Consider the following 21699-nt stretch of genomic DNA (forward strand, 5'->3'; position numbering starts at 1 on the left):
TCTACCATCAAAACCATAAACCTAGGCAAGCCAATGAAAATGCTCAGTTACATGGAAACTAAATCCCTTTTACTAATAGTGAAAAGTTACGATTGGAGATACCTACAGTTAATGAGGTGAAACTGGAAGTTACTGGGAGCAGAATGATAGTCCTTTCTGGAACTTACCCTTTATACAAATGTAATGGATAAAGGCACACACATACCACAGCTTTCTTTGCAAGATGTTGGAATTGTTAAGTATATTGTTTCATGACAACACAGCCAAGATAATGAAATCCCCTGTGATGGTTCAGAACAAAGTAGACCCATACTGGCCATTCTGAAACAATATGATGCTCTTGGCAAATAATGTAAGGAAACTCAAGAGGGCAGATTTGTAGCTGGGTGCCCAAGATGAATTCTCTGATCTCCAGAAAAACTTAGGAATCAGGTAGAAGAGAGCCTTATTTTTCATGTTCAGCCTTTTGTAGTATTTGAATTTTTACCACGCCCACTGTTACTTAGCATCTTAAACCCCACCCTTCTCCCTTAGAAACAGTGATGTCTTATCATCAAGAAGTTCCAGGTCAGCTATTCCATGATGTTCCCAGGAAAGACCCAACACTCAGAAAAGTTGAGGCTGGATTTAGCACATCTGGAAAAGTGAAAGCTAAAACAAACAGTGGAGATGTAACAGAATGAAGAGAAAGGTCTTGTGTTTCACATAAGAATGTACTGAACGCAGGAATCTCACCAGTAGAAATTTATAGTAACACATTTTGATTACATGTGTAAGTAAAAAAAAAAAAATCAAAATGAGTATTACCTGCCAATAAAAATGCAGGGCCAATTTCCTTTTAAACAGTGGGTTTACAGACAAAAATGGACCACACCCTGCCTGGATAGGGTCAATAGAAAGTTGGAATGGGGGTCAGCCGTGGGGGTAAGTGCACCAACTCAAAACCCATCTACTGGAAAATGTTCCAGAGAAGAATTTCTGAATGCTATTCCCCCTGAACAACCTGATGACAGAAAAGCAGGCACTTCCGCCCGTATGTGCACAGTTCCCTCACCACCACTTGCCCATCTTCTGCAGAGATCACGGGACACAAGGTGGCAGCCTTGCCTTGATGGATACAAATCCCAAAGTGGTTTGGATCAAGAGTACAAAATCAGTCTTGAACAGGAGTGTGAAGTGTTGGGACTGGAACCAGAATTCTTCCAACAGCCATCAGATGAAGCTCTTGCCTTTCTGGCTCTGAGTAGTTGTCTGAAGCACATGGTCCCTTCTCCTTACTTCCAGAGCATGGGAGGTGCAGGGCTCTCTGGAGCCCAGAGAGTACATAGTAGAAAAGCAGCAGCAAAGGCTCTCCAGGAACTAGCACCACTGAGGAAGCCTTCTCCTCCAGAGAGCTCTTTCACACCTGCACACCCTGAGAATCTTTGGAGTTCAACATTCAGAGTGCTATCCAGTTCAAGGATCTGACGATTCAGAGCTGTCTTATGCTTGAGCTTGGATAGTGTGGTTGACTCAGGAAATGGCTCCTCCAGTAACAAAGTAGGTGGTGTATTGGGAAATTTGAGCATTAAGAAACATCTCCAAGCTGTCTGGATACTACCACATCCAGGATGACTGACAGCTACTTAGGTAGCCTATAGACCTTCCCATCCCTGACTGGACACCAGGAGGTCTGTTACAGGGAGAGTCTTTGTGATACAGGGCGTGTTTTGGTCACCCCTTGCGGGTCTGCAGAACTGAGCCCTGAAGCCATGTATCTTTCGTATCCCATTGCTGACGCCCTTGTGGCCTCTCCAACTTCAAGATGGTGCTTGCTTCATCCTATCTTGAGGTGCCAGGAGCTGAATGGCTCAGACTCTGTGCCCTTTCAAGAGTCACACAAAAAAAGTACGGTCTCACAGCAGGCATTAACATCTTCTCTTTTAAAAAATAAATATTTATGTAAACTTAGGGAAGAAGATTCAAAGAATCTCCTTACCAAAGCACAAATGTCTCACATGACTCAAACCAAGATTAAGTCCACCAACTCACAAATGAAATTCCCCTCCCCAGAAGCTGCTGTGTTGAGGGGCAGGTGTGCGAAGGAGTTGACCTTACTCCTAGCTCTTCAGTCCCCTTTGGTGATGAGGTCTTCAATGTAAGCATCCAGCTCATCATCTGTGTTGATGTCTATGTCCTAGAACAGAGTGGGGTGGGAGTCAGATGGGGCAGGAAAATAGGTTGGAGAATAGGGCTGAGCCAGCAACCTGTTATCTTCTCCCCTTCTATCAGCTTCTGTTTCTTGCTCCTGCCCGACTTCCAGATCTCAATTAAATCTGCATACCCAAAAAAGTATGGGAGCTTTCTTATCAGGTTTCCTGGTTCTAACCTTCACATCTTCAAACTAATTAGTATCTCATATTAAAAATTGGACTATGCCACATTCAAACCACATACCTAGAGGTCTCCAACCTCTCCTACTGTTCACGACTTCCCACTACAGATTAGTGCGCTCCCAGTCTCAGTGCAAATATCTCTACCCCCCGAGGATTCCATCTCTCATTATTTATTTCACAGTACTACCCCATTAATAGTTCCAGCTCCTTCACCAGCCTGTCTCCAGAGATCAATCAGGTTCTCAGTGTCTACTGTGCAGCAAAAATATATACCACATCCCTAAGGGGCAATGTCCCACTTCTACTCAAGCACATCTGGGATATCATTCAGATGAGAATTTTGCTTATGGCTTAAAGGGTTCTCAAACAAACTATACTGCCCGGGGGTCTGGTTGGGACAAGGTCCAGGCACCTCTATCTTTTCAAGCCCTCTGGTCAGGACTCTGAGCAACCAGGGCTGGAAATAAAGATTCCTGTGAGTAGTCCAGTCCTCTCCCTGAGAAGAGTTGGTCTAGCTCCTGAGAGGGCTCTGGGCTCACTCACCTCCTGCACTTTTTGCAGGAGCGCTACAATGTTGGTCCTCAACTTCTGTAACTTCTCCTCGGTCTCACGAAGCTTTTTCTCAGATGTGCGTAAGCTCTCCTCTGAGGCTTTTGCCCGTGAATCAGCACGACTTTGGTAGGAATGGCACAGATTCTGGAGCCCCACCTCATACTGCTTGAAGTATTCTTTCTGTGAAAGGAAACATAATATGGGATACGAGGGGAAGAGAGCAATGAGTTCACAGGACACTTGGCTTTATTTTACTACAAGGGGAAAGCAGCCTTCTAGAACCAGGGTAAAGAGACTTTAGTGGCGCTCCTTTGGGGATACCATGAGGATGAAGACATATGCACTCAGCCAAGTGCTTACTGAAGTGGATGGAGTCTTACCTTTACACATGGCAAAAAAAAAAAGGAGGGGGAGGCGGAGGGACTGTGGGATCATTCTTGCAGTTCAAGCACACCTTTCTAACCCCAAAATAAGACTGCCATATCTTAACAGGGTTAGGACCAAAGAGCTATCAAACACCTAACAACAGCAAATATCCCCAGATTTGTATAATAAATTGTTGAACAGCAGCAGAGCCTTTTCCTATGAAGTAGTTAAAACACTTTGCACAGTATATCCCTGTATGGTCTGCTCAGAAACACCCACTGATAAGAGCAATCATCTTCATGGACCACAGGCCCTCCTGCCCACAGAAATCTAAACTCCAGTACCCATCTGATTCTATAAAGTTTATATAAATTGCTGCATTGAGGGGCTTCTTCCAACTGCTGTGTTTGTGTCTAGACTACCATCTCACACCATGATAGCAAGAGAAACTTCATTCTATATAAAAAATACCTTGGTTGCACAAAATAAACTTTAAGTCAAATTCAAAAGAATATCTTGAAGGCAATTATATTAAACTTTTAATTGTGAAAATACTAGTGAACACCATTTACATACCAATAAGGACAAAAATTAACGTAATTGAAAATTGGTTTTAGCAATCGCAACTAAAGATAAAGTTGTGCCCTAGTATTGCTAAGCACTATTGCAAAAACAAACTAGATATTATTTTTAGACTTGGACAGTCACAAAACAGACTGTTTTGGGCTGAGTGACAGCACCTACTGCTGAGGTTCTGCTATGCCCTGGCAGTTGCTTTGAATTTCACGATTTGATGCCAAAAGTAACAAATCAAACTGCAAGAAGATGTCTGTTCTTCTAGAGACTCTGGAGAGCCTGGTCTAAACAAGGATAAAGCCAGAGCCTGGGCTAGGCTGACTGTGTAACAAGAATATGGTGGATCCTATGCCCCCATAGCGGCAAGGCCAGTAGACAAAATCAGCTTACTGCATCTTTCTGTAAATAAAGCTATTCCTTGATGGACTGCCTCTGGCTACTTTCATGCTATAATTACAGAGGTGCATAGCTATCAGACATTAGACTGCCTACAAACCCATTATTTGCTATCTGGGCCTCAGCATAGTTCAGATCAACAATTCCTTCAGCTCCATTTCCTACATAAAAATGAGGCTAAGACTGATGCTGAAGATTTACCATTTTCTCCAACCCTTTCAGCCTATTGTGCTCACAAAAGCCTCCTGCCTCATTTCAGAATCCCCTGCACTTGAAACCCTAGTTGAGTTTTGTTTGATTGCTTGGTTAGGTTTTTAGATAAGAGTTTTCCTTCTCTACTCAAGCTGCCAAGACTCTCTGGGCACTGTCTCTCAGCCTCATGGCCAGCTACCTACAAGCAGCAACTCCACCTCTAGCAAGTCTTTAAGATGATGGAAGCACAAAGTCCACTGAGCTACCTGGGCTCTCATGCTCATTTCTACTTGCCACTAGTCTCTCTTTACCTCTCTCCAAGTCTCACATTTTAGGTATAGTGAGTCTAATCTCATCAACGTTACCTAGGACAGGTCTGAGTAAGAAGGGTTGGTAGAAGGGTGCACTTGTCCTAAATCTGTAAAGGAATCTCAAGGGGTGAAGCTGTCTTTCTTCTCTGCACATCAGTTCAACCAATTCAGATCTTCTCTCAGTGAGAAGGAAAGCTGATGAGACAGTGATAATTGAGTATGTACAAGCACCTAGGTGTAAAAAGCAAAAGTTAGGCCAGACTCACCAGAGGAAAAGATATTAGTTCTTCTGAATTCATAACACTCAGCTCCTTTTTGGAGATGGGGAAACTTGGAGGCAAGAAATACCGCAAGCAATTCCTAAGTGGGAAAAGAGGGATTGGAACTCAGAATAGCATGGAAAGAATAAAGGAATATTGTGAGCCCTAAGGAAAAGGATAAAGAAACACAAACCGAAGAATCTGGACCAGGAGATCAATAGTCTCATGGCTGGTGCTGGTGGCAGTGGTGTCAGGCTCAATGGGAAGGCCGTCAGAGGTGGAAGGCTCAGGCAAGGCCACAGTCTGCTGGGCCACTATAGCCTCCTCCTCCTCCCCACCTTCTTGCTGTGTGTCAGGGCTCGGATGCTCTGGGGAAGGTGGCTTCATCAGTCGTACATCTTCACTGCCTTTCTCCACCCTACAGGGGACACAGAGCTTATCGTGTCTGTCCTAGGCTCCTAAAAGGTTGCTAAGAGGGAACACAGGGGTACCTCCTCTCTTTGCCCTAGCTGACTTGTGCTATTCTGATCTCCCAGAAGAGAGCATTACCAGCGGTCTCTTGGTGTTGTGTCTGTGGGCACATAGTCAAACTTCACTTTCCATCGAACCACATTCTTGCCCATCTCCACAGCCGTGACGCGGCCTGTGTACCACTCCCGGTTCACACGGACCTCTACATGGAGTCCTTTATCTGGGAATTCAGAGACAAGTGAGAATCAGAGAACTGTATCAGTGCTCCCACCTCAGCCAGGGCTGTCTTTGTAAAAAGTAGTCCACAGGTAGATCCCTAGGTATACACCAAGGGTTAGCAATGCCGAGTCTTCCATCTGTCATGGAGCCAAGGCATAGGATGAGTGACTTGCCAAGGGCAAACACCAAAGAATTAGTATTAAAAAGAGCAAAAACATAAAACAAAAAAATAAGGCAGGCATGGTGACACATGACTTTAATCCCAGTATTTGGACATTGATCCAGAGGACTATAAGTTCAAGGCCAAACTGGACAATATAGTAAATATCTGCTCAAGAATCTCTAGGACCACAGATGAAACAAAAAAAAACCATGAAGGGACAGCTGGACCAACTATGGGATAGAGCCCAAGCCCAGGAAGCTGCTAACTTTCAGGAGGAAGCTGCTGACAGTGAAGGTTCTATTCCCATCTCCACCATAGCATGACAGGGATCTCCCCAAACTTGCCTTTCTGAGCCTTCTTGAGTTCAGCTGGGTCATCTTCCTCAGCACTGTCTGAGAGCTACAAGGAGAACAGTCTATTAGAAGCTTCTTCAACAACACAGGCCCCAGGGAGGCAATCCCTGTGAACTTCATGTGACTAACCACCTCATTTGCTTCCTTCTTTTCCTCCTTCACAGCAAGTTTGCCCCGCTTGCATCTCTCTTTCCTCTTCTCAGCTTCTTCTTCAGCCTCTTCCTCATCTGAGACTGCAAGACTCCGCTTCCGCCCTGAGGTTGCCTAGAGCACAAGAGTAGAAGCATGAACTGACCGTGTTCACTTCCCAAGATACAGGAAGATTTTATGTAGCTTAATGGAACTCTTCAGAGGAGCTATGTCAATCCTCGCTTGGAATTACTCAGTACATACATACACAACATGTCTGACCACAACTGGCTCAGGAGAAGCCTCTCAGTTTAACCTGCTTATTAACCTGCTTGGCCTGCTTGCCAGCCAGCCAAGACCTCCTTGACACACAATGACTACTACCATAACCTATCAAAGTCATATGTCATCAAGTTAACAAACTATGCCCACAACTCAAGTTTGTAGCAGACCAAGGTTGGGTGTGCTGAGTAAAAATGAAAAGCTCCCTGGGTAAAAAACTTGCTATGTTTAGTTCTTAAGCTCTGTAGACTCCTTTTCTTCAGAGGCATCAGAAAAGTTTTAAGATTCAGTGATCCTGGATTCCCACAGTATAACCTTTTTTTCCTACAGCACTGCTAAATGAGCTGGAACATGGAGGAGGAAAGCATCTCACCACGGTCTGTTTAACAGGTAGCTCGGGCTTCTTGACCACTGGAGTTTTGATGGCTTTTTGAGCAGGGACCTCCCGAAGGTTCTTGGAATTGGGGATTAAAGGTGGTGAGGGAGTCTGCACAGGAGGGATGGGTCGGGGTACAGTCTTGATGGGAGGGTTTACAGGCTTTCGAGGTGCCTCAGCTGGCTGGAGTAGCCTGGAAGTACTAGTTTCTCCTCGGGCTGCTGTAGTGGGTGGTTTTGGAGGGCTGATAACAGACATCTTTCGGAGCTGGGTAGTTGGTCTGGGAGTTTGAATAGGAGGGGGTCTGCTAGGAGCATTCTTGATCACTGCAGGTAAAGGAGGTGATCGAGGACGCTGAGGTCTCCGTACAGGTTCCTAAAAAAAGCCCACAGTGAGAACACTGACCCGAGAGTAGACACCAGAAGAGCCCTGCCTCCCTTATGTCCCTGGGCTTGCTTACTTCAGTAGGTCTTGTAGTCACTTCTAAGGGCAACTTCTTCAGGTCAGCTTGTGAGCGGATGGGTGTGGTTTTCTGCACAAACAAATACGGCAATGAAATTTTATATCTTGGTATAATGAAATAGTATCTTTTTGGATCCTCACTATGTGTCTGGGACAGTGATCAGTTGTTCTATTTCTGAAAGTTTTTTATTATCACTAGAAAGGCAATACACAGACACACAAAAAAAGATACATATATGATTGATTCATTAACTGAGAGATTGGGGAAAGTCTTTAAAATTTAAAAAAATTAAAAAAGAAACCAAAAAGGTGGGAAAGGACTGGTAAAGAAAAGTTATCATGAGGCCAGAAAACTGGATGGAATCAACAAGCTTAAGACATTTCCAGTTTGTAAGTATAGTGCACTGTACAAACAGAGAAGAAAAAAATGCTTTTGTAACAAATATGAAATAGGGAGCTGTAGCGATGGCTCATTGGTTAAGAGTGTAGATTAGTCTTGTAGGGCACCAGAGTTCAGGTTCCATCACTTGCAAAAAGGATCTGATGCCCTCTTCTGGAATACACAAGCACCTGCATTCAAATTCCTCATGTATGTACACACGAGCACAAACATATGTACACACACATATGATTTTAAAAAAATAAAAAAAAAAACATGAAATCATGAAACACTGGAAACATTAAGTACACGTGAAAATTTGATCAACCTTAAAAATAAAAATTAGCCAGATGGTGGTACATGCCTTTAATCCCAGCATTTAGGAGGCAGACAGGTGGATCTCTGTGAATTAAAGGCCAGCCTAGTCTACAAAGGTCCTAGAGTTGCTCTGTGTCACCTTGGCTATCCTGGAACTCACTCTGTAGACCAAGCTGGCCTCGAACTCAGAAATCCGCCTGCCTCTGCCTCCCAAGTGCTGGGATTAAAGGTGTGCGCCACCACCGCCTGGCACAAATAAATATTAAAATTAATTTTTGCTTACTTTTCTAAACCCTGGTAAAAAGTGAAAAATAATACAAAATAGTACATTTTCTGCAAGGCAGTTTAAGAAGATTTTTCTTGTTTGGTTGGGTTTTTTTGTTTGTTTTGTTTTCTCAAGACAGGGTTTTTCTGTGTAGCTCAAACTCAAAGATCTGCCTGTCTCCCAAGTACTGGGATTAAATGAGTGTACTACCATACCCGGCTTGAGAAAGATTGTTTAAAAAGCCTTATTATTTTGCAAATTCTTTTCTAATTTTACAAATTATCAAGAAATCATTATGTACAAAAAATGGCATATGCATATATTAAATACAAATGCTTCCCTATGACTACTAAAAATTACAGAAATTTTTATATTTAGATATTTATGCAAAATTGGAAAGAACTACTTCTGGTGATCCTAGCTACTCCAGAGAAACTTAAGTTCTCTGTGGGACTTAAGTTGAGCTCAGTGAGACACTGTACCAAGAAAAAAATACAATAAAAAGCAAAAGTGCTAGGGCTATAACGCAGTGGTAGTGCCTGCCTAATGCACACAAAGCTCTAGGTTAATTCCTGTTCTTGGGGGTGGGGGTGGAGATGGAAGGTAAGGAGAAGAGGAGAGAGGAAAAGTTATAAAACTATTGAGTCAATACTGATTTCTTTTATGACAGGATATTTATTTTCTGGAATGCTTATACATTCTAAATACACTGAATATATAAACCTTGAATATCTAAACAAAATGGTTTGTTATCTAAATAATTAACAAGGTGTACTGAAGTGTTTGGACTCAGAATTCAGGGTTGAAAAACCTTGGTAGGAACACATGGGGAATGAAAGGGACAGGAAAGCCATCAAAGGTTCTGTCCTGGACAGACTGCTGACACAGGCTGGCTGTGCTCACTTGCCCGTGACCACATACCTGAAGAGCTTCTAGCTTTTCCTGCTGCTGGCGAATTTTCTCTGTCAGCTGCTTCTGCTTTTCTTCCTGTGTCTTTGGGTCCTTTTTTAGTGTTCCCAAGGGAACCTTTTGCTTCTGTTCAGAAGCTTCACAGCTGTGAAAAGAGAGACTGGTTAGCAAAACAAGGCTCCAACAGGGCAGAGACTTGCTGTCCTGAAACTACCACAGAGCTTTCAATGTATAAAAATGGTATGTGTTGGGCTGGTGAGATGGCTCAGTGGGTAAAAGCACTGACTGCTCTTTTGAAGGTCCTGAGTTCGGATCCCAGCAACCACATGGTGGCTCACAACCACCCATAATGAGATCTGACACCCTCTTCTGGTGCGACTGAAGACAGCTACAGTGAATTACACTGGAGCGAGCGGGGCCAGAGCGAGCGGAGCTGACAGAGGTCCTGAGTTCAATTCCCAGCAGTCACACACATGATGGCTCACGGCCATCTGTACAGCTACAGTGTACTCATACACATAAAATAAATAAAATAAATCTTTTAAAAAAAATGGTATGTGTTACAGGATACGTTTATTCTTCCTTCTTGGAAATACACCATGTGCAGCAGCCAGAGATGTGAGGCTATGGAAACAATGACCTCAGGGAATACCCCAAGAGTGGAGGGAACAGTGACAGGCATGGTGAATGTCCGAGTTAGCTTTAATTATAGACCTGACAAAAGTCTGGACTGACGAATTGCCTAGATCAGATTGGCCTGTGGGGGGAATTGCCTTGTTAAATTAATGTAGGAGGGTCCAGTCCACTATGGATAGATAGAAATATCCCTAGACAGGTGGTCAGGATGTATAAGAAAGCTGGCTAAGCATGAGCCTTAGTTACTGGCCTAGTACATAGTGTTTATTCATGGTTCTACTTCAAGGTCCTGCTTGAACTCCTGCCTGATTTCTCTAAATGATGGACTATGCTTGGAAAGTGTAGCTAAATTGCTTTTGTTCCTTATATCTATCACAGCAAGAGAAAGAAAACTACCACAGGGAGGGAAGAGTACCCATAATCCTTACTAAAGAAAGGCTCACCGGTCCTGCTCAGGATCAGGGTTCATGGAGCAAACCCAAGTATCAGGGTAATCTTTTTCTACTGAACTCAGCTGGAAGGGAAGAGTCCTCCATTTCAGACACAAATCTGCAAGAAAGAAAATACCCCTCTCAACAGGTCAGCCATACTGTCAACAATTACTGGAATCCTGGCTCCTCACAGCTAGGCTCACTGGCAAAGATGTCCTTGACCTTCAATCTCTTTATCTATTATTACAAAACCTTATGGACAGTGATTGCAGCAAGGATCCTGATGCTACCAGTCCTTCCTTCCTCTGGGCTCAGTCAGTTATCCATTCTAAAACCTACATGGTAGCAAACCTACTGAGCCTGGACCAGCTGTGATATGAAGTATCTCCAAAGTATGGCGACTGTCTTCTCACTAAGAGAAACAGGAGGCACTATCGGTCCTCAAGACTGTTCAAGACACAGCCACTGCCAAACAGATCCTCTTCCTCATGGAACCCAAGTTCATGAACGTTAGTCAAGTCAGAAGGCCAGCTTGAGACTAAAGACAAGAATAGCATGACAGGAGTCTGGAGAGACTCCTGCCACAAAACTCACCACACTGGATAGTGGTTGGAATTTCCATAGCCCTCCGACGTTTGAAACGCAGCTCACTGGATGGGGGTTGGTTCCAGTTGGCAGAAAGGTAGCCAAACTCATCCCAAAACTTGATGATCCCACGCTGGGCTAGAAGACAAATGCCTGCATGTTATGATGGAAGCAACTGTAGTATATAACCATGTAGAATCCTCTTCCTAAGTAAATTCACCCTCTCCAGTCACATAAGCACCTTAAGGCTCATAAGAGAGATGCTGAGGCCTAGTGGCCTAGTCACATTACCAATGGCGATGTCCTTCCAGTACTGTGCCAAGTGCTCCCCCATTGCTCGAAGCAGATGCCGGTACTCCTTAGCATCAGCAAAGTCCTGCTTGTTATGCGTAGGCTCCAGAACCAAATAGGGCACATCAACAACCCCAACAACCCCACCGCACGCCCTGCAAAAACAAAGAGGTCACAGCTCTGTCGCCAAAACTCTTCTTCACCAGGGCTGGAAAACTCTCCTGAAGCACTCACATGCCCCCTTCCAGCTGTGGGCCCACTTTCTCATACATCTTGATCAGGCGGCTACAGTTGTAGATAAACATGCCATCTAAGTCCCGGTGTTCAATATTGACCCCAAAAACAAAATTAAGTTCCTTGGGTTCTTTGAGAGCTCTAATAAAGGAGAGAAAAAAAAATCAAGCATATCAACACATTAGCAGAAAAGCATCATGGTGATAATGGTATGTTAAGTTTAGTTTGAGACGTTAAAGTTTTAAATCTCTATTCAATATGTGATGTTGGACTTGATAAGGATCTGCATGGTTCCATGATCCTCTGTGTATACACAGGATTTAATGTAGCAAAACAGGTGGATTTTAATGAATGAGTTACTGTGAAACTGCTGCAAACTTTTGCAGAGAGAGTTACATGGTAAACATTATAGTCTTACATTCCTCAAAATTACAATTATATAACCATAATAGTTCAGTCTGGCTTGTTTTTCAAAATAGAGTCCTAGAACTCACTGTGTAGCCTAGGATAGCCTCCAACACAGAAATCCACCTGTTTCTGCCCCCCAGGCACTGGGATTAAAGGCATGCACCACTGCACCTGGCTTATATAATAGTTTTAAAGGCAAAAAATTAACAAAAATACAGAATATGCTCATGATATGTCAAGAAAATCTTGGAACAAGTTAGAGTGAAGTGAGCTGCAATTTGTCTGTGGTGAGGAAACAACCTGGAGTCTACCTAGTAGGTCATGCCCCAGAACCAAAGAAGCTTGGTACACAGATGATGATTTAGAAGCAAACAGTACATTCTAAATAAAACAGCATAAAACCTAATCCATAGTATCATTCTACATTTGTGATAAGTAGGGAGAATGAATTATGAGCATAGAAAAAAAATAAAATGATATTTTCAGAAGAATAAGAGAGTTACACCTTTTTTTTTTTCTAAACTTAAGTATTTTATATTTTTCAAGTTTTATACAATGGGCATTCTTTAAAACCTTAACAGAGGGCTGGTGAGATGGCTCAGCTGGTAAGAGCACTGACTGCTCTTCCAAAGGTCCTGAGTTCGGATCCCAGCAACCACATGGTGGCTCACAACCACCCGTATTGAGATCGGACGCCCTCTTCTGGTGCGTCTGAAGACAGCTGCAGTGAATTACACCAGAGCAGGGCCGGCAGAGGTCCTGAGTCCAACAGCAGCCACACACATGATGGCTCACAACCATCTGTACAGTTACAGTGTACTCATACACATAAAATAAAAAAATAAAAAAAAAAAATAAAAAAAAAAAAAAACCTTAACAGAAAAGAATAAGTACAATAGTGTGAATTGAGTTTAGTGTTTCAAGTGTCAATCTGCCTGCCTTCTGCAGGTCAGTAGAAGCACTTGATCACATCTGTGAAAACAGCAGAGATTGCTTTCTCTAAGTAAACTTGGTGCCAAATAGCAACCTGTCTATGCAAACACTACCTAATTTTAAAAGACCAAAAGGCTGTCCAACTACTTACCGCTGCTTGGCATCCTTGATCCTTTTCTTGACATCAGCTTCTCTACGAAGGGTGATAGCTGTATTCTGGACCTGCCGCAACATCACCTGCAAATGTACCACCATCAGGTGAATGGAGGAGGTGCTCTCTGCTACATGAAGTAATATGACGTTTTTGTACTGATATTAATTACCTGGATGCTAATACATACCTGAAGATTATTTCTTTCTACAGAAAAGTGACCTTATAGGAGACACTTCATCTTACACTAAGCTCAGGATACTGGATCCCAATAGCACATATGCTAAAAAAGAGAGTTTGAGTCTAAGGACTTACCCTAGAGTCCCGTGTCAGATCTCCACCCATGCGTACTTCTAAAGTCCGAGCTTTGCTCTCTGCCTCCCGGGCCTTCTCTTCAGCTAAGGCAGAAAAGAAATCAAAGGTTCAGAGCTCTGTCATCCTTCCTTGATCCACAGAGCAGTCCCTGCTGCACAAGGAGTATATACTAACAAGGAAAAGGCTACATAGAGGAGCAATGGCCACATGAGCATTCTCTGAGCTTGGACTAAACAACTGCTTCAGAAAAAAAAAACCAAAAGCCAACATCAGCAACAATAACAACAAAACCTGACATTCGAAACTGTCATGGTCAAGATGGTACATGCCTACAATTCCAGTATTTGGCAGGCTAAGGCAGGAGGGTCACCTAGTTTGAGGCCAACATGGGACAGAGAATAAGTCTATCTGAAATAAAAAATTTAACCCCAAGGAAAGCATTATTTATACTCTGATATGCTTTTCAAGCTTTACAATGAATTATGTGAGTCAATGGGAATTCAACCATCAGCATGAAGAATGCTTTAGACAATCACCCTCATCAAACAGCCAAGAAAACTATGGTTATTCTGGGAGAGAAACCTTTTAATTTCTGCTTTAGGACAAGCAGTATGAAGTATAAGATATTTCAACTGGTCAAGCCAAAGAGTTGATGTTTGTTAAAATAAGACTATATAGGTGTGTTTAATGCCACTCCAGCCCTTCATAAAGTCCTAGAAATAGTGGGAGGAGAGAGTCAAGTCTGGAGAAAAGTACTGCAAAGGTTAGCTATGGGGAGATTTGGAGAGGAAGTGGCTTACTTGTTAGGAGAACAGCCTTGTCTCCAGACTTTAGACATAAGCAGTGCCCCCAACTCCACCCCTCCTCCTAACACAGGGAGCAGCATTACCAATCCGTGCTACATGCTCTGCTTTCTTCACTTCCTGTTCTGCCCGAGTCTTGAAACGACTTGATGTATACTTGTACATCCTGAAGAGTGGAAAAAGCAACCTGAAGGCCAAGCAGCAGTTGGGCAGGCAGCCAACTTGAGCAGCTCAGGAAGCACCCTGCCTCCTCCCATGTGCTGTTACCCTGGCTCCTTGTGATATAACAGATCCAAGCTCAATTCCTTACTCAATTTGTCTCTGGTGTTCAGGAGGTTAAGGAGATTAAAGATGATCACTAGTGTTTCTGGGAACAGAAATCCTTTCTCTCTGCCAGCCAACCCTGGCTCACCCTCCACATTACCAGAGGCTCTAGAGCTCCCAGATTCTCTGGGCTGCAGGGCCAAAACCTACTCAACACTGTTCCCTGGAATCGTCATCTAAACTCACAGCAGGAACAAGTCTCAGGAAAAAGCCATGGCTTTGCCTTTCCTGTAAAGGGTCTATAGACTCCCGAGCTTGAGGCAAGACAGCTAGCTCCCTATGTGACTCTCCACATCTCAGAAGGCATTTCCCTTAACTGACCTAGTCAACCAACCCAATAGCCTGTCAGTCACTTCTGTCCTTTTCAGAGAAATGTCTCCCTAGTAAACAGGTACAGTCAGAAGTGTTAGAGGCTTCATATTGTACCACCCTAACAATACCCAAAGAAATGTGGCCAGATACCATTTCCCAGTCCAGATCATGGTAGCTAGGCCCTTACCTGGGCTTATATAGGCAGCAGGAGAGTCTCTTGGTCTGCACCTTGTGTCCATGGATGAAGATCCTCATCCGGGGATCAATATAGAGTACAGCAGCATAGGCTCGGAAGGAGCGTCGCTCTGGCTTCCTGGAGAAAGCAGGAACTGAGACATCCTGCCGCCCACACCACAGTAAGCCCAAAGCTATGTACGGACTTCCTCTATGCAGTTCTTCACCTTTCATTTCACATCCTGGCTTCTCATGCCACTTTGACCAGAATGGTCCCTCATCACAGGTACTCCCTCCTGCCCTGTCACATCCCTAGCACAGGTGCCCCAGACACCTCACCTGGCTGTTACAGGAACCCCAGTGCAATTTCACCATCCCTAGACCTAGGCCTCAGTTTCTTCTGTCAATGAAAGAGTTAGAACAGGAAATCACTGTCCTGCTATTAAACAGGCAGAAAATCTCAGACTTTCAGCTCTATCAATAACTGCTACCAAGAGAAAGCCAGGAAAGGGACTCTTCCATCTTTCCCTGACATCATCTAAGGAAATAAAGACCAGTTCCAGGTCCTGACACCCTTCCCAGCCATACTCACGTGCCCTCTGGGGAGGTTTCTGCCATCTGGATATCTTTTGGATTTGAGATTATGTCTAGTTCCGGCTCTCCGTTATCCATGAGCTTGAGATTAAAGATGATCACCAGTGTTCCTGGGGAACAGAAATCCTTTCTCTCTGCCAGCCAACCCTGGCTTACCCTCCACATTACCAAAGGCTCTAAAGCTCCCAGATTCTCTGGACTGCTGGGCCAAAGCCTACTCACCACTGTTCCCAGGAATCTTCATGAACTGGTTCATCACTTGTTCCTCAGTGTGGAAGGGAGAATACTTGTAGACAAGCTCTGTCTCAATGGCAAACTTCTCCACATTGTCTGTGATAGGTTCCCGTGTTCGAGCATTCCAGGTAGGCAATGGGACAATCACCTGTGTTTAGGGTTAGCACAGATATGCACTATGATTGGGGCTCCAGAGCCACCTTCCCCCAAACAGGCAGCTTTCTTGTCCCTTCAGTTATATAGTCTTGCATCAGATTTGTAGCTTCTGGTCCTTCCCCAAACTCCTGTCACTATGCCAGTTTGCACCTCCACAGTCTGTGTGCCTGTCTGGAATGTCTTTGGCCATCTCATTAATTTGGTAAAAAATCGACTTTTTACCACAAGGGAAAAATAAAGTTATCTAGTGAATCTAGAGATACAAATGATAATCTACAACTCAGCAATTCTACTTCTGAGTAAATACACCCAAAGGATCTTTGGTAAGTCCATTTGGGTTATTAGGGATAACCTAAATATCCACTACAGAGTGACTAAACTGAAATAGTCTACGGTAATAAAATCAAGTAAAGGCACAGCCACAAATATGAATGGATCTCACAAACACAGTATTATCTGAACGAGATACAAGTGAATTTCTTTCTTTCTTTTTTTTAAGGAGTAACTTTTTTTAAAAAGATTTATTTATTTATCATATGTAAGGACACACCCCAGAAGGGCATCAGATCTCATTACAGATGGTTGTGAGCCATCATGTGGCTACTGGGATTTGAACTCATGACCTTCGGAAGAGCAGTAGGTGCTCTTAAATGCTGAGCCATCTCTCCAGCCCACAAGTGAATTTCTATATTGTCAGTCCATGTGTACAGGTACTAAACTAAACTAATACACAAACACCAATGACAGACAACGCCACCAGCCCACAAAAAGAATGTGATCATCCTAAAAGCTACCAGGTACACTGAGGATAACATCTGTCAGGTGTTCATAAAAGACCTCTAACTTTGGTTTATAATTGTGGTGACATGGTTGTGTACTTTATTGTAACAATTCCTCAACATATATGGAATCTGATTTTATGTCTAATTAGAAAAGAATCCCTTTTCTTCAAAAATCTTCCTTAGTGGCTTCATCATGTCCTCATCCCTTACCAGTAGTAGTCAGAGGATTGGCTAAAGGGATTCTCTGTGCAGAAAACCAAATGAAGCACCTCATGGGCTCAAGCCAAATGCCCCACACATAACACAAAGGAGAAATTCAGTATATTAACACAGGCCTGGGTGATAACTCCTTAGGAGTTCTAACACTGCTAATTTCTGAAAAGCTTCATGCTGAAATCATTCAACCACAAGGCTGGTTTGGATACATTCCTCCTAGACTGAAAATGAGCTTATTTTGAAATCTTGGCAGAGTTTGCACTAGAGTACAATCCAAAACAGTGACCTTCTAGCACCAAGTAAGGGAAAAATCTCAATCCAGCCTTTCCACCAAGGGAATCAGGTAACATTTGCATTTTGTGAACTTGTCTCTGTACCTTCCCAGGTGAGGACAGCACCACTCTGAACTATAAGGACTAACTTTCACTATCACTCCCACTTGGCACTTCTCCTTCAGCTTTCGTGTCCTCAATCTCCCAGTTTTCTTTCTAGACTTCCTCCTGCCCCACACCTTTTAATGTTGGCCTGCTTAGGTCTCAAGTCCTTTTCTTGCTCCATTTTCTTTCTTTTCTTTTCTTTCTTTCTTTCTTTTTTTTTTGGTTTTTTGAGACCGGGTTTCTCTGTGTAGCCCTGGCTGTCCTGGAACTCACTCTGTAGACCAGGCTGGCCTGGAACTCAGAAATCTTCCTGCCTCTGCCTTCCAAGTGTTGGGATTAAAGGCGTGCGCCACCACCGCCCAGCTTCCATTTTCTTTTTTAAGTGATGTTAACTGCTACTAACAATCCCAGAGCCTAGGACCAGGGATGTAGGAGGAAAGGAAGGAAAGAAAGAAGGAAGGGAAGAAAGGAGGGAGCCTAGAGCCAATATTGCCCCCAAACTCCACATATACTTCATCACTTTGCATGTCACAAACTAACATTGTCCTTCCCCCATATTCCCCCTCTTCCATTCTTCCCCAGCCCCAGATGGCCCACTAGCTCCAACCACCACACCAGAGCCTGCAATCTTCTCTAATCCCTTCCTTTCCCCCCTTTACTAATCATCAGATACTGTATCAGACTCTCACACTCTAAAAGGTAACTTCCATTTCTCTTAGCTCCCAGCTTGCTACCATAGACAGGGCCTCTTGGCTGGTCCACCCCAAATCTTTCTAATCCAATCACTGCAAAGTAACCACATGGACTTTCTAAAGAGAATCTGATACTAGAAACTGCTTTATTAAAATCTCATTCACTCAAACAAGGCCCCAAGCATTGGCCCAACCTGGCCATGTTCTCCAAAGAATATCTCTCTCCCCAGCACCAACTTCAGAGGTTTAAGGATGTTTTTACTGACTCAGTCCAAGACTCCTTTGACCAGGTGACATTTCTGAGTACCACAGCCCAGGCTATCTATCTTCAGGCTATATCTATCTTCTCTAACAGGTCTGCCCTTTACAGCCTCACTGCATCTCTCTCTAAATCTGAAGAATAAGGTGACAAACCTCATCTAGTAGGTGAAAAAAAAATCCACTGACTGGATAACTAAAAATGGTAGGAAAAGGTTCCTATTTTAACATCAATTAGTTTGCCACAAATTTATTTTCAGATCTCAACAGGACTAGTACAAATTCAATCACTGCTAACCAATAGAGAGGAACAAACTGAAATTCTCAACTGGACCATCTACTTAAGTGACAGTTATGAATTTCTTTCTACACAGGTCCCTTGCAAGCCTCTATTACTCAAAAGACGCTAGACTGACTTTCCCTTCTCCCACTCTTGACAAACACTGTGGCACATGCCTTTAATTGCTACATTCAGCAGGCAGAGGCAAGTGGATCTCTGAGTTCAAGGCCATTCTGGTATATATAACAAGTTCCAGCCAACCAGAACTACATAGTTAAACCCTGCCTCAAAAGAGAAAAGCTGCTCTTTAGTTTGAGCCACCAGACCAAAAAGAGAATCAGGTAAGTTCTTGATTAGCTCACATAAATTTTTTTTTAATGTATAAGGATGTTTTTGCTTGCATGTGTGTCTATGCACCGTATGCATGCCTGGATCCTCTAGAACTGAAGTTACAGACAGTAGTAAGCTGCCATATTGGTGCTAGGAATTGAACCCTGGTCCTCTGGAAGAGCAGTCAGTGCTCTTAACTGCTGAAGCATCTTGCCAGCCCCTATTACCAATATATTCTAGAAGTTAAGATTTATTACTAAGCCCGTCTTCCAGGACAGTAATAATTACAGGGGCAAGGAGCATCTGTTAATAACCCCAGGTGGAAGCGCTATTAACAAAGATCATACACTGATGTCTTCCATATACTTACCTGCTTCACCACCTGGTTAGGGTCTGACTCATGGCTTCTGATATAGGTTAGATCAACACACTTCCTCAAAAAGAAAATGTGTTCACAACATACTCCATAAAATAATCATCATAGGGGAAAGACACTAATGTTCTATTATTACCACCAGCTGTAATTTCCAGTCAGTTAGGAAAGCCCAAAATACCTGCTCTGGTAACAGTTCTCCATGGAGACACCCTCTATAGAAACGGAGTACCCCGCAGATGCAGAAAAGCTTCAAATCCAACTCTTATTTCTTACCACTTCAGTTTCATTCTCAGAAAAAGAACAGCCATTGTCTCAAGTACATTGAAATTTTACTTCCTCTCACATAAAGGTATTTGTCTTACCACCTTCCAACCAATGCACCCACCCATCTCATCCTGTAATAGCAGGCACCTGCTCCAATTCCACAGTTCCATGGAGCCCAGAACCACAGACAAGCCCAGTAAATGTCAATTAGCAACTCAGGCTACAAGGATAAAACCTACTTCATCAATGCCTTCTTCCTCATGAAAGGTGCGAGATAGGAAGAGGCAGGTCATGGTATCTTCCTTCTTAGTGAAGAGGATAAAATCCTTCCCAATCCTCATTGAGCCCCTGAAAGGGAAACAGAAAACAGATTACAGACTCAAAGCCCACCTGAAAAGAGAGCACACCTTCCAGGCATAAGTGAAGCTGATCAGTTCGCCTCAAGACTTCCAACAGCACCTAATTGCCTTCCACTCAGCCAGCACTCCTTGCTGTACCTTCTTAAGGGTCTCTAATTCCTTAATCTATAACACATAACCTCCTTGAACAAAATTCCCTTCAATAAAGGGGTTTCTGGTTACTCACAATCCCTCTAGAATATACTCACCAAGACTACAAGCCCTAGGTTAGCTTCCCTCCCAGCTTCCTGCTACAACCCCAACAAATGAACATACTTGAGCTCTAGGTTCATGGGGTCCTCTGCGACATTATCAAATTTCACTCCTGCATCTGACACTTTGAATGCATCATCATCTTTTGTGGTCACACCCTCTTCCTATCCTGCTCTTCCTTCACTAACTCAAAATCCCTTCCTGTCCACTCATCTAATGGCAACACTGCCAAGAAGTGTCAAAAGACTAGTCTCACAAGTCTTTCAAAAACCAGTAGACTGCAACACTTACCAAATACAAATGCTAATTTGATCTTTGAAGATCAAGGCCTACATCCATGTCCAGTAACTCTAGCCATTCTGTGTCTCAAAACTGCTTTGCTATTTCAGCTTATTCTACAGCCTTGAGTTTTGTCTTCAACAAGGCAGAAGTCTGAAGCTTGGAATAGAGCAGAGTGGTGGAACCTTTGCCTAGCATGGGCAAGAGTCTGGATTCAATCCACAGAATCAATGGAAAACAAAACTCATCTGGCAAAAGTCTAAATGGAATCAATGTCTTCCTTCCTGTTAGGCCATGTTAATCCTTCTACAGAACAGGTAGAGACAGGCTTTTCCAGGCAGCACAGGGCAGGGCATTAGTAAGAAGCAGCAGTAGAAGGGCTATCTACTCAACAATGAGGCTATTTTTTTCTGAGCAGCTTCTGAGTTTTGGCTATTATCTCATTAGTCCTTACAACACCCCTGGGAAAAGACAATGGTAGGGAGCCTCATTAATCTCTATATTAATCCAGCTGGCATGCCAGGCACACAAACAAATGTCACATTCCATTTCCCAAGCACTCTTGAGAACTCTCAAGACACTGCACAGATACCCTCAGGGTTTTCCTTAAATCTCAGTATACTCCTTCCTTCCCTACAGCTTGTGGACAGCATTGCCCTCATTCAAATTTGGCAAAACTTTCTTCACACCTTTTTTTGTTTGTTTCTGTTTCTGATCCTGATTATAAGGTCTGATTAGCAGAAACCCTAAAACATCACCTTCCTTGCTCAATCCTATGCTCACCATAAATCACCTCATCTAAATTCTGAACTTTGAACACTAAATGGCTCCAATTCAATGAGACCTTTACAAAAACCTCCTAAACATGTTGATAACTACATTCTAAGTTTCTTTTCAGTCTTCTAAGCACTTTATGAGTTATGTTTTACTGGCTCCTGAGGGAGAATATCAGAAGTTAGAACCTCATTTTCCAGGTTAGGACACATCAGAAAGTTAAAGCTGAGTCTGCAAAAGTGATAAGACTATCGAGACCTCAGTTTCATAGGTCTTAGATTACCTTTTCAGAATCCTCAGGGGAAAGTTCCCACTGTAATCACAGACTAGGGACTCTCAAAGCAGTAACAGCACTTGATCCTTAACTATTTGATAATATGATCATTTATAAGAAGTCACAACTTTAGTGGCTAAATGGCTGGATTAAGATTTGAACCTTTGCCGGGTGGTGGCACACGTCTTTAATCCCAGCACTTGGGAGGCAGAGGCAGGCGGATTTTTGAGTTCGAGGCCAGCCTGGTCTAC

General features: G+C 43.2%; 1 protein-coding gene across 2 annotated transcripts in view; it reads right to left on the reverse strand.

The window, feature by feature from the left end:
* Positions 1–240: 240 nt before the first annotated feature.
* The window catches only part of Morc2 (MORC family CW-type zinc finger 2), a 42650-nt gene continuing 21191 nt past the window's right edge, over positions 241–21699 (reverse strand). The window contains exons 6-26 of one of the 2 annotated variants that reach the window (XM_031340431.1): positions 19750–19858; positions 15768–15927; positions 15544–15655; positions 14965–15090; positions 14228–14307; positions 13339–13421; positions 13024–13109; positions 11532–11672; positions 11298–11452; positions 11016–11144; positions 10434–10539; positions 9367–9499; positions 7482–7553; positions 7019–7396; positions 6364–6498; positions 6226–6280; positions 5578–5719; positions 5222–5446; positions 5035–5128; positions 2919–3107; positions 241–2176 (exon numbers count right to left, since the gene is read on the reverse strand). In XM_031340431.1, coding sequence (XP_031196291.1) covers positions 2108–2176; positions 2919–3107; positions 5035–5128; positions 5222–5446; positions 5578–5719; positions 6226–6280; positions 6364–6498; positions 7019–7396; positions 7482–7553; positions 9367–9499; positions 10434–10539; positions 11016–11144; positions 11298–11452; positions 11532–11672; positions 13024–13109; positions 13339–13421; positions 14228–14307; positions 14965–15090; positions 15544–15655; positions 15768–15927; positions 19750–19858 — 2779 coding nt within the window. In that variant the 3' untranslated portion in view covers positions 241–2107. The remainder of the gene's footprint in view (positions 2177–2918; positions 3108–5034; positions 5129–5221; positions 5447–5577; positions 5720–6225; positions 6281–6363; positions 6499–7018; positions 7397–7481; positions 7554–9366; positions 9500–10433; positions 10540–11015; positions 11145–11297; positions 11453–11531; positions 11673–13023; positions 13110–13338; positions 13422–14227; positions 14308–14964; positions 15091–15543; positions 15656–15767; positions 15928–19749; positions 19859–21699) is intronic. The other variant, XM_031340432.1, reaches the window with a different exon arrangement.

This window comes from Mastomys coucha, unplaced genomic scaffold (assembly GCF_008632895.1).
Source record: "Mastomys coucha isolate ucsf_1 unplaced genomic scaffold, UCSF_Mcou_1 pScaffold22, whole genome shotgun sequence".
Lineage (NCBI taxonomy): Eukaryota > Metazoa > Chordata > Mammalia > Rodentia > Muridae > Mastomys > Mastomys coucha.